Source organism: Xiphophorus couchianus, chromosome 9 (assembly GCF_001444195.1).
Source record: "Xiphophorus couchianus chromosome 9, X_couchianus-1.0, whole genome shotgun sequence".
NCBI classification, from domain to species: domain Eukaryota; kingdom Metazoa; phylum Chordata; class Actinopteri; order Cyprinodontiformes; family Poeciliidae; genus Xiphophorus; species Xiphophorus couchianus.
The window spans coordinates 16,086,972-16,103,292 of record NC_040236.1 but is presented as its reverse complement, the minus strand read 5'-3'; the positions used below and the strand labels follow the sequence as shown (position 1 = coordinate 16,103,292).

Sequence of the window (16,321 nt, the reverse complement as noted above, 5' to 3'; positions counted from 1 at the left end):
TGCCTCTGATGACTTTGGCACAAACTGTTAGAAGATGGTAAGCAAAAATGATGTTGGCAGTAATGATTCATCTTGCCGAAAAAAATTGTTTAACAACTAATATCTATCTATCTATCTATCTATCTATCTATCTATCTATCTATCTAGATAGATCTATCTAGATAGATCTATCTATCTATAGATAGATAGATAGATAGATAGATAGATAGATAGATAGATAGATAGATAGATAGATAGATAGATAGATAGATATTTTGTTATATTATATAACAAAAAATTATATTTCAGTCAATCAATCATTCAGTTTTTTACTTAATTTAACAAATGTCATCATTAAGTCACAAGCACATGCTCTTGCATTCCTTACTGTTCATGTGTGAAAAGTCATTTGTTGCATAGGCTATATTGATTTGTGCTACATCTGCGTGCTGTTTGTGTGAAAAGACTGAGTACTGAACCAGAGCAATGAAAATATCATAAATCATCAATCACATGTTAAATATTAAAAAGCATGTTTATGAAATATTTTGGTTTTAAATATATTTGCACAAATCTGAGCTAAAAGCTTTAATTATCCTATATTGTTTAACTGCAGTGATACGCTTTTATTAATTTGTTCATCCATTCACCTGTCAATCCATCCATCATCCTTCCTTCCATCCATCCATCCATCCATCCATCCATCCATCCATCCATCCACCATTTCTTGTATAATTGCCCAACCTAACCATGGAGGCAGAAGCCTCCAGGCCAATAGTGCATTAATGGGATCCAACATCTTTACACAAACACATTTATGTTTGTAGACACTTTAGATTCAATGAATAACGTAATCTGCTTTGTTTTGGAAAACCACAGTTTGTTCTTCTTCTCTACGCACATTTGAAATAACGTAGTTGGAGACCCATCAACTGAAAGCAGATGTGTTCGAAGCGTAAAAAACATATAAGACATGGAAAGCAGAGTAATGACCAAGAGTTGGAAACACTGAGTTACAAAAATGATGAATTAATGGCAAAATATGTGGATACCTTGATGTTCCCAGGAATTTTCCACTAATAAACCCAAGAAATTGGTGTGTCAGAGGTTCCAGTTTAAGTTCTATAAAGAGTAAAGGTTCCTCTAAAATTGGTTTATGTTTGAGTTAATGTGTGAGCTGTTGAATAATTGGACTAAAAAACAACTTTTCTTTAAAATACATTGAACTGTGTGTTACCATACCAATGTAGAACATTTTGATTTAGGATGCATAAAACATATATTTCTGTGTTTAAGCAAATTTCTTGTTATGAGAAAAAAAATCCACATGAATCACAACAATTATTATTTTACTACCTTTTCCTTATTCAAAATTTAAATTAGCAGATTTATTTATTATTATTATTATTATTATTATTATTATTTTGTAATTTCAGAGTGATGACCTGTGAAATGAATCCCAATAGAAAATGAACAGCGAGTTCTGATCTTAATACGAAAAATATCTGTGGAAGAGACTGAACCAAGAGGTTAATGTGAGGAAAAATCTTCCAATATCCAGAAATCAGAATAAAGAAATTCCATCAAGCTGGTGTGGCGGACTAATCAATATCCTGAAAAAAAACAACGTTTATTCTAACCCTATAATTACCTGACTACTTTTCATGTCAGAAAGAAATATCTATATCAACAAATATATGAAAATGTTTTGTTTCATTTTTCTGAATCGGTTGTCATTCTCTATGCCAAAGACTTGTTTTGACATCTGATGAAGTGTGTGTGGGCGTGCGCGTGGGTGTGTGTGTGTGTGAGTATTTGGGAGGGAACAGGCTTAGAAAAACTAAAGATCTGAGTCGGAGGAGGAAACCCAACCTAAGTGTTGCAGCAGCTGGAGACGTAACGAGGTACAACTTGTGTTTCTCAGATTGTAAGCACTTATTTTTCTTTGTCACAAGAATTCAAACTGGGAAGCTGCACAGGTCCTCCCTCCGCTTCATCCATCCGGTGAGGGACGAAGAGACAGACGCAGGAAAACAAGAGAGTAGCAGCTGACAAACTATGATTTTCTTCGTGTTTCTGCTGCTCCTCGCTCCAGACATACTGCTCTCCTCAACACGTAAGAGATCAGTAGTTTTTATCTTTTGTTGCTCCAAACTAGGATCCATGCAGACGGTCAAAACTATGCTTCAAAAGATAAACATTTCTGATGTTGTTTCTACCACTTTGTGGTTTTTATTTGCTTGAATGAGTTATTATTATCAGTATTTTTATTATTGTGACCAGATTTTAAAAGTGCAGAGACACATGAAAAAATGAACAACCGTCACAAATCTGAAGTCCGGTAAATAAAACCCAGATACATTTTTTAAAACTCAACAAAAAGAGTTTGTCATGGACATCGATCAGGCAAGCAATCTTTATGTTTTACAGGTGGTTCTGGTGTTGGAGGAAAAAAAAAAAAAGCAAAACACTTTTTTCTGAAAACTCTGAGGAATCTTTTTGTGTAACTGCTGTGGCTCCATAAATCTTCCTCGTTATGAGCTGAATACGTAAATAAGATCTGGGCTCCTGCTCTGTTGTGGGGCTGCGTGGCTATAATCTTTAAAGATTAAAGTAAAAACCAGTCAAAGCATTTTTCTAAAATGAATGATCTCTTAAAACGTGGCCATGTCTCTTTAGGATCCCTCTCGTTAAAAACACTGAAACCAATGAAACACTGCAGACAAAAAGCCTGTAAGCCTGTAAACTAATCGCTAATAATGAAAGGTTTACTGAGAACTAATCAACACCAAAGAATAGCTTAAAAAAAAGGTAGTATTTAGGTTTGGTGTGTAGTTTACTCTAAATGTTGGGGTTTTTTTTAAATGCTGCTATGTTTTCAGTTGTGAGAAGCTACTTTATGATTTCTCTAATTTATAAAGCTTTATGTGAACTTACTGTCATTTATTTCCTATTTTGAGAAGCAGCTGAATTGGGACTCAACATGATGTTTATAACCTTAGAAAAATACGAAGGTGCTGATAACAAAACTAAAAGTTTCTTGAAGCATTTGTTGACATAGAAGTAATCATAAAAGGTTTATCTTTTTCATAATAAATTAAAAATGTTTTATGTCTGCTCATAAGTCTATCAACATATTTTACAAGGTTTTATGCAACACTAGGGACTACTTTTTACATAGAAAAATGACTAAATATCCAGACACAAATATACAGATGAAACAATTTTGTATTGTCTAATTTACTGAGAATCAAGTCTTGCTTACGTAGAAAGTGTTTTAAAAACTAGCTCGGCCTAATGACATGCGCTGTGCTTCCTTCATCCAGATGTCGCCGTGATCTCCCCTCAGGATCCCGTCCTGAGAATTGGCTCTGGTTTGACGGCCTCCTGCACGCTCAGCCCGGAGCTGGGTCTCCACGCCAGCTCCTTGTATTGGACTCTGAACGGAGTCCGCCTGTCCAGCAGCACCTATAGCGCCGTGTCCTCCGACACCCTGAGCATCGAGCTCCGCAGCCTGAACGGCTCCCAGCAGAAGTCTGGAGACAACCTGATGTGTCACGGAGCAGACGGACGGATCCTCGCTGGTTCTTGTCTCCATGTGGGAAGTATGTATAGAGACTTGATCTTCCTTGAACTTTTGCACATTTTGTGATATTTCAGTGAAAAGCAAACTTATCAGAATTGTACAGAACAGACCAACACAAAATGTTGTATAATCATAAAGTGAACTAAGACGTGGTTCAAAATTTTAATCTCTCTGTGACTAAATACAATCTAGTGTTAAATATTCATTGTCTATTTCACATCAAGAGGCCAGAAGAAAAGTATGAGAGAATACAAAGCAGAAGAAGTTCATGAACACTATACACCATTCTCACTGTGAATGATGGTGGAGGCTGCATCATGCTGTGGGGATACCTATTTCCGGCAGGGACTGGGAAGGTGGTCGTAGTTGACTTGAAAATTAGTGATCAGGTTTTCTGTCTGTCCAATATGACTAATCTTGAGAATTATTTTTAAAACATCCGTCCGTTCAAGGTGTAACTTGTTGCAACGACAGTCACAACTGTTTTCAGATATTTGGGACCTACTTGTTTTAAATTTCTGCATTTAAATAGAAATGAAATATTTATTTGAATCAAGATGATTTTCTCAAATCCATCATGCACTGCTGGAGAAAAACAGAAACACTGAAAAGCCGGCAAACCTCGCTTGCATTTGGTTTAAATTTGAGTTGAAGAAATTGCTTCTCGAAAGCTGTTTGTTTTCTTCTGTTAACTTCCTGATGATAGAGCACGACTGATGCTGCATTTCAAGGCCACTTTGATGGAACACGAAATCCGGAAAACATCGGCAGAAATTATTTTAAATATGAGTTCGAAGTTACAAGGACTGGACTCCGTTGTTAAAAGGTCCATCATTGTGTTTGACTTTAAATGAAATTAGTTTGCAGCTTAGCACAAGGACAGATTTATGCAGCACTCTAACTGTAGGTGCGAGATTTGATTAAAACAGAAAATATAAAAACCTTAACTGTTCAAAATAAGTGTAACACTTCACCTAAAACGTTTGACCTTTCACTTTGAGTTTACCTCTTTGTTTTTTTAACAATAGTAACATTTTTCTGTACAATTTTCAGTAAGTCAAAAGGACGTCATTACAGACATGTTTGAGCACACTTAATTTTTTATTTTTTTGTGGGGGGGGGGATTGCTTAAACCTAATTCTGCTACTTTAATTATATTCCAGTGCCTCCAGAGAAGCCAGTAAATTTAACATGCTGGTCCCACAATGCAAAGGATTTGAGCTGCAGGTGGAGCGTCAGTGGGCAAGGAGAGACACACATCCCAACCAAATACACCCTGAAGTACAAACTGAGGTGAGGCAGCTCCTCACTTAGACAGATAAAATGTCTGATTTGTATAGTTTATCAGTCTTTATGCTAAAGACTGATAAGCTATCAGTCTTTACCAAAGAGTCAGTAAGAAAACTCTTTGGCCTTCATGTCATGGAAAAGTGTTTGGTACATGGAGACACAGCAGGTGAACACGACAAGAACATAAAAAAGTGATTAAATGTGGTGAAGTTTCAATCAGTCATGAGATCAAACTTGTGGTCAAGCCTGGCCCAGGCCTCAGAGATGGCGGCGGTGTCGCTCAACATGCACACAGCTCTTTGTAGATCAGTAGACCAACTGATCTACCAAAATCAGTTGGTAGATGGTGATCTCCAGAGCAAAAGATTTGGGGTTGTTTTTGTGTTCAGGTGGCATGGGAGAGAAAACGAGTGTGAAAATTACAGCTCAGAGAAGAAGGGTTACGCTTGTCGCATCTTGGCAAAAATCGCTCTCTTCACGCCGTATGAGATCTGGGTGGAGGCCACCAATCAGCTGGGCTCAGCTGCCTCCGACATCATCTCGCTCGACGTCCTGGATGTAGGTCAGTAAGGAAACTCTTTGGCCTTCATGTCATGGAAAAATGTTTGGTACATGGAAACACAGCAGGTGAACATGACAAGAACATAATAAAGTGATTAAATGTGGTGAAGTTTCAAAAATGTTGTTGAAGAAAGTAACCCAAGTACAGTGTTGTGAAAAATAATTGATCTCTTATAAATTTAAAGTTTTTTCTTATTTGTTAAAATAGTTTAGATTGTCAGTTGTTGTTATTTTTTATCAGAAAACAATAACTCCAGTTATACCAAAATAACTGGATATAAATTTGTTCTGCTGCATAACCCAAGTTTTTCTGAACTCAAGGTCAAAATCTAATGCCTCAGCATTCTCTACCGTCAATTTTGACAGTTCATCAAAGTCCTGAAGAAGCAAAGCAATCCCGCTACTCCATCATGTTGGAGGGAAGTTCTGTGTATAAAATACTTACACACCTTTCAAAGAGTTTTCTTTCTTCTATCCACAGGATATTTGTCCCAACAGTTGTTTCAAACATTAAGAGGCTGTTTGTAAAAGGTCGGCATCACTTTGATCAGCAGTGGTTTTCATCTAGGCTCCAACTAGTCTCTTTCTTTTTGTTCAGTCTGCAGTACTTCAGATGCTACTCTTTGATCTTTTCTGACCTCTTGGGTTAGTTTTTGATGCACTCCCATGGTAATTTTGGTAGGGTGGCCACTTCTGGAAACAATTATCATTCTGTTTTCTCTATTTCGACATATAGGCTATCACTGTGGATCACTGGAAGATGGTTTCTAATCCTTTCTTTTAGCCTACTTCATGTTATCAGTCAGGTTGTATAGTGACTTCATTTCGATAGGACTGCCTGAGTGTGACTATTGAAAATTAAACTAAGCATTTGTGGTTCATCATAGTTAATTCAGACTTTAACGAGGATATTCTTTTCTCCCCTTCATAAATGATCTGGTATTAAAATTAGTTTGGTAGTCTCATCTTTAAAGGGGGGAAACACTTTCCATGGTAGTGTATCTTACCCTTACAGTGGAAAATATTCAGACCTCTTTAAATTTTTCATTCGTTGTTTCATTTCAGCCATTTGCCAAAATAAAAACAAAAGTTAGTTAAATATGAAAGCCACTGCTAAGAGTTTGATTACTTAGGACCATGTGATATTCCAATTTTCCTTTTTGAATAAATTTGCAAAGATTTCTACACTTCAGTCTTTCTTCTGTCAAGATGGAACGCTCAGTGTACATTCATGAGAAATAATATGAACTTTTTTGACTTCAGCAAATGGCGGCAATGAAACCAAGAGAAAGAAATACAAAGGAGTCTGAAAACTTGCCACTATACTTTATTTATTGCTTAGTTATTTTCTCCTCAGCTGTTCAGATCTCCTGCCAATAAATAACAACACTCCAGTCAGGCAGGAAGAATAATTCCCAGGGTGCGACGCTCTCAGAAGTTTTGTTGTAAAAGTATCAGGTCAGCAGATGCCTCCCAGTTAATGACTTCTGAGGTTTCAGGTTTACAGCCGTAATACTAAAGCACTAATATTCTGTAGTCCCCTAACCTTCTGCAAACACCACATTCTCCTAAGCCGTGTTTGATACCTGGAGCTTTCGCTCCACATTAAATCCTCTCTGCAAACTGCAGAGTAGCCTGGAGGTTGCAAGGTTCTTGGAGTTAAAATGGAGGAGTCGTCAGCTGCATTATGCTACAGCAAAGAACAGAAAAGCAAAGTGTGGATTTCCTTTGTCCTTCTGATTAGAATAAACATACCTTATAAATACTGTTACCCACCAGCAGTGGGAGCAGCGGCGGATGTGTCGAGCAGAAGTTTACAAAGAGATATTTAATAGGTTCATAAATCAGCTTTGTCTCCTGTCCTGTTATCTTGTTCGTATTTTATCTGGTTTCCTCTCCTTCAAAGTGGCTGAATTATTTTATGGCAGCCCGTTGTGTCTTAATGAGGAACATCATGCTCACACAGGAAACGCCGACTTAGCAGAACCAAAGTCCACAAGCCACCTGACTGCCACAGAAAGACAAGATGAAATCTTTGAGATCCTCATATTTTCAGGAATCTGGGGTTTAAAATAACTTTAGACCTGGGATAACACAGTAACTATTTAACTTGGTTAAACATGAAACAATCCCTTGTTAGATCTTCTTTTTGTCTTCATTTATGAAGAAGGCATGAGAGGAACTGTAGATAACGGGATTCTGTCTTTAAGGCTTCTTGGTTTATTGAAGCTCAACATCAGCTAAACTCAGACAGCCTACATATATTTTTGTAAAGAATGTGAAAAACAAAAACACACATTATGGATATTGCACAATGTTTCTCCTCGGTATTTCCTAATGCGTCCATTAGAGTTTTTACCTTCGTCTGTCCAGTGTTCACCCACATGTCCTGTCAGTGTGCACAGTGAGGGGAGCTGTGTAGAAACTCTGCAACGCTCTTGCCCTGCAGTGACAACAGACCCTCCTGCTGACGTGCGACTGAGTCGCATCGGCAGCCTCGACGACCAGCTGATGGTCCGCTGGGCCAGTCCGCCCGAGCTCAAGGACTTCCTGTTTCAGGCCAAATATCAGATCCGCTACAGAATGGAGGACGGCGCTGACTGGAAGGTGATCCTCGCACCAGCTTGATGAATTTTCCCTCTCGTGTCTTCATTTTAATTAAACCCCGTCGTTTTGAACCCGGGCTTTGATCGCAGTCAGCAGAAGTGAAGGTTTTTGAAGATGTAATTCCTTTAGAAGACGCCTTTGATGTTTTCAAGACGGGGATGCTCGACATTTCTAAAATAGAAGGGTCTGTTAGTGAAAAGGACTGGCTTAGAAAAAAGCAGAGGAGATTTAGCTACCAGTCAGGGTTTGTCTGCATAGAAATATGAACGTGTGAGGACTTTAGATTCACCCTCATTGTCCTTGTGATATACGTAGTTTAAGTATCCGAGCATCTTCTGTAGTGAAAGTACATTATTAAAGAATGTTTCAGTGAGAAGCATTTCTGTGACCTCTCATTTCTTTAATCACGGTGCTGTTTCCTCCGTCAGGCGGTGGATAACATTGGGAACCTGACGTCATGCCGGCTGGCGGGCCTCAGGCCTGGGACCGTCTACTTTGTCCAGGTGAGGTGCAACCCGGTGGGGATCTTTGGCTCCAGGAAACCTGGAATCTGGAGTGACTGGAGCCACCCGGCTGCAGCCTCCACACCCAGCAGAGGTAAGGAGGATTTTCCAGACTTCGTCACTGAAATTTATGGGAACTTTGTGGTAATATATTCTGATGCTCAAATGACAGGACTGCAAAGAGTCCAAGTGTTTGAAATCCTTCCGATTTTGGACCATTTGTTCTTTTCTAATAATCAACCTTTCGCTGGCAATTAAAGCCAGAGAAACAATGTCCCTTAAACATCCTGCGCAGGAAGATCCGAACCGCATGTGACCCGCAGGAAACCAAACATCAGTCGGCTTGCTGGCTAGATAGAGATCTCTCCTCTCAGAGGATTAGAGGGAACTGCAGAGAGCCGGGGGGACATTTGATGAATTTCTCTCGTCCGCTTCAAAGATTGATCCAGTTACGGAGCTGGCTGTCAGTCTGTGGCACACACAGAGCCTATAAAGCTTGAGTGGAAGCAGGTTTGGGAGCAGATAATGAGCTACATAAGTTATGTTGGTATTTACTTCCCGGGGGGGAGGAAGTCGTTATCGAGCTCTGTCGTTTGCCATAAAGGATTGATTTTGGCAGATGACAAAATTCTCTTTCTGAAACCCAAATATGGAATGTCACCTCTTCGGCTAAGGTCGTTGCACTGAGGGAAATGTTTCTGTTTTAAGCGTCAGTGTTACTGTAAACTCTGTATAAGAGAAAGACTTAGAAAAGATTGAACCTCTACTCTAATTTTAATTCTATTAGGAACTTATTATTCATTCATAAATTGTTAATTAGATACATTTAGCTTGAAGCAGCTTCAAGCTAATGACATTCTTCATATAAATAAAAAAAATCAAAAATGCTGATGTTAATCAAGAAGTTGTCTCAGATGACAACATATGTTGTGTGTTTGTGCTCAGCATGCAGACACAAGGGTTTGTGACTTTTTTTTATTTTTGCATTAGAGAAAATTAAACCTCATGTTGGATGTAGATTATCAGCAAATTTCTACAGTGGATTTGATCAGAACTTTGGTTTTATTTGATTATTTTAATCTGTATGTGGAGGGCCATTGCCTCGCTGGAAGATCAGGCTAATACAGTTTCGCTCAATACGTCTCTCCCCACACCATGATGCTGCCACTACCATGTTTCACTTGAGAGTTTTTGGTTAAACAGATAAAATCGTTATTTTCCTTACGCTGCAATAGTTGAGAATGTTTTCCAACCCTCTCTTTCTCTTTCATACAATGCACATCATCCCCACTCTGCAACATGGTGGTGACAGCATCATGCTGAGGGGATGCTTTCCTTCAACAGGAGCAGAGAAGTCGATCAGAGTTTACGGGAAGATGGAGGATGATAAACTGAGCAAACCAGGACGGGGTGGATTAACCTTTCTGGTCGACAGCCAGACATTGGCTGAAAATGGCCCAGTCCAAGTCCAGACCTTAATCTAATTAACCAGTTGTGGCGAGAGCAAAAAATTTAGATGCTTATTGAGTTTGAGGTATTTTATGAAGAACAATCAACAAATACAGACGTGCACAACTGGTAGAAACATGTCGCGTAAAAGATCTCCAGCTAAAATTGCAGACAAAGATGACTTTTGAATAAAATATCGACTCAAATGTTCGTTCAAGCCAGACGTCTGTTTTGTTTAAAAGTCTGTAAGCTTACTTTAAAACCGTGGATTACTTGTCTGCTTTCAAGGCAATAAAATGAGAGTATTCAAGCTGCGTACGAGACACTCTAACCATGATGCTCCTGACATTTTCTCCCACGGTTCCTCCCTCCTCGTCTTCTCTCTCCTTCCTCCCATCAGAGCTGCTACAAAGAGGCTCCTGTGATCCTAAAGCCGGTGAGCAGAACTCCGCCCTGCGGCGGGAACTCAAGCAGTTCTTCGGCTGGGTCCGCAAGCACTCCCCGGGCTGCGGCAGCATGTCGATCAAACTGTACGATCAGTGGAGGGTGTGGCTGCAGAAAACCCGCAAAACACGCAACCAGGTCGGTAAGCGGCACACACTTTTTTTTTTTTTTCTTCTGTGGGAAATGCCCTTCGCAAACACCCCATTACTCTATCAATATACGCCGAGCTGAATTTCTGACCCGGTCTTTTTTTTTTTTCCCCCCCATTTGCCATCTGCTCGGCATTTTTACAAGCAAAAAGAGGAAAGATTTCCTTTGAACTGGCTCTGTGGAGTTTCAGTCTGTGCTTTATGATCAGGTACAAATGCGCGGTTTGAGCTTTACGGGCTCAGAAGTGGGAGCAGAGAGAGAGAGACATGCTCTTCGTCAAGACGCCTGATTGTGTTTCATGTTTTAATGAGCAGACTTGTGATCTTCAGCTGATGACCACAACAAAGACTAAAGGAAAAAAACATTTGCATATAATTAACAGTCCATTCTCATGTGCGTCTTTTGTTTTTGCATTAGCATGCAGATTCCTTCTTTGCAAAAACATAAAAAATAGCTCAGTGTTCCTGTGTGAGTTCAGGTCCTTCAGCCGCGTCCTCAGTCCATGAACTCAGAGAAACCTTCAGTCCACCTGACTTGGTTCGCTCAGCAAGGCTCAGGTTTTTTTCCTGCTTTCTAAGGCACAAATCGTCTCCTGAGTAATGTCTTTGTTCGCCAAGAGTGACAGATTCTCATTGATTACCTCGGAGAAAAGTTAGCAGGGAAGAAAAGCTGAGAAAGAGATAAAAGAGGCTGGTGGAGAGTAGTAATTAGGAGTTTTGTTTATATTTAACATAGTTTTCTCACATTCTTTTCAGGATGAACCACTTCCTTTTTTCTTTGCAGGTTCCACAAAGCAATAATTCATAGCCCGGGTACTCTGGAGTCTAACCAGTCGTCGTGGTTCCAGTCGGGTAAGAAGTCCAGGATTTGAAGATTTGAGCCTGACTTTTAAAAAGATTTGTAAACCGGCAGAGCCGGACCAATGTACAGGCAAACTAAGCAGCTACTTTATTCCCCAAACCTAAAGGGGGAATCCACAAGAGCACAGACTGTCAAAGATGTTTACATTTTAAGGTGACGCTTGAAATGTAAATCAGGAATGTTGAACTGTACGTTTTTTTTCTAGGCCAAATGTTTAGTTGTTGAACGGATTCATGTTTTACTAAGCAGCTGTTTGTTTGCTCTGTCTGGCTACATGCCACACAGAAGAAGAAAAATACACTATTATAGTAATGATTATATCTGATACGGTGCCTCCTTATGGATATTTTGTTTTTGTCAGATCACAAAACAGATTTTAATATCTGACAAAGACAACATAATGCAGTTTTCAAATATGGGGGAAACTATCAAAACAACCTGGCTAATTAAATGAGACTCAACATTCCTCCAAAAAAACTCCTAGAAGTCACAAATTATTTGCTAATAGAGACAAATTACTTTCTCAAACAGGGTCAGGTTGTTTTTTTTCCTAATAATTCATCATCGTGTCAAAATAAAAAAAAGCCGATTGTTTTTTTTTACTTGGGTTATCCATGATAACATTTGGAGAGGTGTGCCCAATCAAACTTTTTTTGGTTCCCTTGCAGCTCTTTGTGTTTCCTCAGTTCAGATCTGTTCTTCAGATCTGTAAATTATCCTGAGGTAAATAAACTTTAGGTAAATCTGCTCATTTTATTTTGTTTGATATAAAGTGGAATTGACTGATATCAGGGACAATAATGATCACTGTTCACTTCAATATTTCAGAACATATATTCAGATATTCAAGTAAAGCATCAGTAATTTAAAACATTTTAAGTCTTATTGAGATTATATTTTTGTTTTTAGGTTTTGTATCGAGTTTTATTACTTATGTTCATCCAGTAAAAAGTTCAAACTTAACTCTAAGCGTCTTTATTAATTTAAAAAAAAAAAGTAATGATATAAGCAAGAATTAGTTGGACGAGCTCCAATAATGATTTCATCTTGGTGTTTTTAACAAACATTTCATCACATTATGAATATTCCATGTGTTGAGCAATGCAGCAAATACAAACGCATGATTCCACATAAAAACACACCGAGGCGGACTGGGAGAGCCCCCCTGGGTGGGATCAGACTGCAGCAGTGAGCAGGGCGGAGCCTGAGGCCAATCAATAAGAGCTGAGATGGAAGTTGCATCAGGGCGAAGTCGGCCTGTCGGCCCCGCGGTTTCGTCATGAGACAGGGCTGCCGGTGCAGACGTCCAGGGAGTCGGCTGTCAATCACACTCTTCTGAGTCGTATTTAAAGTCCTGCATGATTTCACTCAGAGCCTCTTTGTTCTTTATGATCCTGTCCAACGGCAGACAAAAAGACAGTCTTTAAAAAAAGTTGTACCAAATGCATTTATTTCATACTTTAGTAAACAAGTGAATAAAGAAGTCAACAATGCATTAATCAAGTGTCTCGTACTCGTGCTTGAGCTCCTGAATTCTTTCTTGAGATCCTTCATCCTCCGGCTGATCCTGGGCCTGCTGCTTGGCCAGCTGCAGCTTGGCCGTCTGTTCATAGGCACCAGCAGGTAAAAAGTCAGGGATAACAGGAATTTCACAAGAATTAAACATATATGCGAGAAAAAGAAAACTCTAATCATCCCTTCCAGAAAGCGGCTTGAGAAAATGAGTATGTTTGGGAAGTAAAATCCGAGAGAGAACGTGGGGCAGGTCGAAAGAGGAAAGAATCGTTTGAGAAATGCTGTAAAAACAAATACGAAAAACTGTTTTCCTGCTTATCCTCAAAGCTTCTGAAATAACTTTCTGACATCAGTGCTGAGAACATAAAACCTTAGAAAAACATCTGATAGAAAGCAAAGCAGTGAGATAGGTTTTATACAGAAAAACCTAATTTGATGGTTGAGAAGTCTGCCTCTCGGTGGTTAAACAATGACGTTCTATCAAAGAGAACATTTTCCCCTTAGATTGAACAAACCAGCTTTGTTACAGCTGATTCACTTACAGCAGTAACCTTGGGAGAAATAGGACAAATTTGTAGCAAAATATTGTGAGAAATCTGTCCAAAATATTCTACCAAAGTTTTGCAGCTTACAAGACAATTCTACCAAATCGTAAAGGAAATACAGAGGATATGCATGTTAACTTCTGAAGTACAAGGAGGAAATAAATAAAAACTAATATAAAAAAGTGAATATTTTATGTCCTTTGATGAACTGGTGACTTGTTCAGAGAGTTTGACCTTGCAAAGACATGAGAATAGACAATGGATGGCTGAATGTTTTGCTCTTTGTGTTCAACAGTGATGTTTACCCACCAGTTCAAGTTTCTGCTTCTCTTTGCTCTGCAGCTTTTCGATGTGCTCGGAGAGGTCAGCTCGGTCAAAATCTCGATGAAGCCTCGCCTTGATCTCCAGAACTTCCTTAGAAATGCCACTGAAGGCCTGAGTTATCTCGTTAACCAACTGCTTATAGTGCTCAAAGTCGTAATGCGGCCCAGTCCTCAAGTAGGCTTCGTGTCCTCTGAGCAGCCACAAAAAAAAAATAATAATAAATTTAATACTGACATACAATTCACATTTCTCTGCGATTCAGCCCCTCTGACGGGGAGAAAATGTGAACAACCATAATAAAAATGGGACTGGGATGTTAAGAATTAAATAAATAAATAAAAACTAACATGAAAATAAATAAAATTATCCACAATTTCAAGGGAATCACAAACTTGACTGTTAATGGAATGCAATAGTCTCAAGATAATTCTGGATTTTTTTGCTATATTGACTGTGATCACAGTAAACAGAAACGCAGAACTGATTTAAAATAAAATGTCAGGAAAGAAGAATGACTGACTTAATTTTCCCCAAATCTCCAGTCAATCTCTGGATCTTCACATGGGATTTTAGTACCACATTAAAAATAATTTTAAAAATCTCCATCTAGACCACATAATTTCAGCCCCAAGCTGCCCATAATCTGATTTCTCAGCCCAAATTAGCCTCCTCACAGTCCTTGACTGTGTTAAGATACATACAGAAGGAGAAATCACACATTAGAGTGTATGTAAAATGCTGAAACTCTAATTTATTACTTCACATTTATAGCAGTACCTCAATTCTCCCTCCATTTCCTAAACAGGGGATTGGTTTGCAATTTAGCAGCAAATCACAAACAATTGTGTCTTGCAAAATTCAACACAGCATCATATGGGAGAATCACAATCTAATGCCACAGAGATTACAAAGACGCGTAATTTGACTGAAATAAAACCACATTTTCCAATATTCCAATTAGTAAATCATTACATCATCTATTGAAAACAACTAAGTGTTTTGTTTTTTAGTTATTTTGTCAGTAGGCATGGCCCAATTACTAGAATTGGTACTTAATTGTTTTTTTTATACATTAATGAATAAATTCAAGTATTCTTGAACACTATGTTTTACAGTTTTAATATAACATTTTTTAATCAAACTATTTTAATTTAGTTTTTTTTCCTTTAGTGTTTACATTAAATGTTATGTCTGTTTCTGGTGCTTTAATTGCTGCATTAACTTCAATTTCCAAGAGGAAGGTGCGTTTAATGAGATTCCAGATGAAGCGTCAGAGCTAAACAGAGCGTTAACAAAACACACTGCTGCTGATCCTCCACATGTTTGAGAGCACTGCCAGTCAGCTGACTGAAAGCAGACTACCTCACTCCATCCTTGCTTAAAAGAAGGGCAAATATGGCTTTTTTTGTCCTTGTTGGTCGTTAAAGGAACATAATCTATCACTCACATCATTAAAACTGTGCCACTACCTTAATGAAGGACCTAACTAATAGCAGCAAATAATTATACTTCTGTTTCTCTGTAACAAGGGCTTAATGCACAAGTGTCAAACTCCAGTCCTCCAGGGCCGCTGTCCTGCCGTTTTTAGATGTGACACAGGTACAAAACGCTGGAATGAAATGGTTTAATTACCTCCTCCTTGTGTAGATCAGTTCTCCAGCGTCTTGCTAATGACCTAATTATTTTATTCAGGTGTGGTGCAGCAGAGACATCTAAAAGTTGCAGGACAGCGGCCCTTGAGGACTGGAGTTTGACACCCCAGGCTTAATGGAACCAAGGGGTGGAATATTTTGCACAAAAACATGCTTACTTGAAAACTACAACAAAATTTAGCGTCTTTAATTTAAGTAAAGTTTATGCATCACCTTCAGAAAAAAATATTGCATGTGTACAATAGTGTGAAGCCAGTTGAGACATTAAAAGAAGGTACAAACTCACTCTTCAAATAGTTGATACGTCTCTATCCGCTCAGACTGAAGCTGATAAAACCTCTTTATCAGGGCCTTACAGTCTGACGGAACCTGATGAATAAAGAAAGGTTTCATAAGATACAAAAAGGCCTGTATTGTAGTGAGGATAAACAGCCTTCAGTCACCCGATATGGACATCATATTGGGTGAAAAAAGTAACAAAAAACTAGGCTAGAAAGCAACAAAAACTAGAATCACAACTAAAATCAAACCTGATATCTGACGTTGTTTTAAATTGTTATTCAAACCACATTACCTTATTATTAGCTTGGTTAGCTTAGCATTAGCTTTGAGCTGTTTAAATATATAGTCAAATGAAACGGACTCTCACCATGTTGTCTTAATCAATACGAAATACCGCCAACCAGCTCCAGCTGTTTTATAACAGCAGTATGTTTAAATGTGGCAAACGCAGGTCGTTTCTGTTTTTCTTTAGTGTTGCGATTCGGCAGCGTGTATGCTGGGCAAACCGGAAATGACGATTCAGTTTGGCGTAAACAATCAACCTTCAAAGTAAAAGCACGGAGTTATTTATTT

At 38.7% G+C, this 16,321-nt stretch overlaps 2 protein-coding genes across 3 annotated transcripts; one reads left to right on the top strand and one right to left on the bottom strand.

Moving 5' to 3' along the window:
• Positions 1-1,822: 1,822 nt before the first annotated feature.
• Positions 1,823-12,414, top strand: crlf1b (cytokine receptor-like factor 1b). Of its 2 annotated transcripts, none has more exons than XM_028028012.1 (8): positions 1,823-2,095; positions 3,306-3,584; positions 4,729-4,858; positions 5,245-5,417; positions 7,866-8,023; positions 8,452-8,620; positions 10,376-10,557; positions 11,353-12,414. In XM_028028012.1, exons 1-8 carry the CDS (start codon positions 2,038-2,040, stop codon positions 11,374-11,376), a joined length of 1,173 nt encoding a protein of 390 aa, XP_027883813.1. In that variant the 5' UTR covers positions 1,823-2,037; the 3' UTR covers positions 11,377-12,414. The 2 variants fall into 2 exon arrangements, with proteins under 2 accessions (XP_027883813.1, XP_027883814.1); XM_028028013.1 differs by having other exon boundaries at positions 10,376-10,561.
• Positions 12,415-12,445: 31 nt separating this feature from the next.
• Positions 12,446-16,273, bottom strand: rex1bd (required for excision 1-B domain containing). The gene is made up of 5 exons (XM_028028016.1): positions 16,116-16,273; positions 15,753-15,835; positions 13,800-14,004; positions 12,945-13,033; positions 12,446-12,824 (listed from the first exon to the last, which is right to left on the bottom strand). Exons 1-5 carry the CDS (start codon positions 16,116-16,118, stop codon positions 12,752-12,754), a joined length of 453 nt encoding a protein of 150 aa, XP_027883817.1. The 5' UTR covers positions 16,119-16,273; the 3' UTR covers positions 12,446-12,751.
• Positions 16,274-16,321: the final 48 nt, after the last annotated feature.

Excerpts from the sequence above, each read along its gene's own strand:
- crlf1b (XM_028028012.1), top strand. The coding sequence starts at position 2,038 with ATGATTTTCTTCGTGTTTCTGCTGCTCCTCGCTCCAGACATACTGCTC. Across the intron at positions 5,418-7,865 it reads GCTCGACGTCCTGGATGTAG|TGACAACAGACCCTCCTGCT; the intron begins GTCAGTAAGGAA and ends CTTGCCCTGCAG. Across the intron at positions 8,024-8,451 it reads AGGACGGCGCTGACTGGAAG|GCGGTGGATAACATTGGGAA; the intron begins GTGATCCTCGCA and ends TTCCTCCGTCAG.
- rex1bd (XM_028028016.1), bottom strand. Across the intron at positions 14,005-15,752 it reads ACGTATCAACTATTTGAAGA|AGGACACGAAGCCTACTTGA; the intron begins GTGAGTTTGTAC and ends GTGGCTGCTCAG. Across the intron at positions 13,034-13,799 it reads AGAAGCAGAAACTTGAACTG|ACGGCCAAGCTGCAGCTGGC; the intron begins GTGGGTAAACAT and ends GCCTATGAACAG.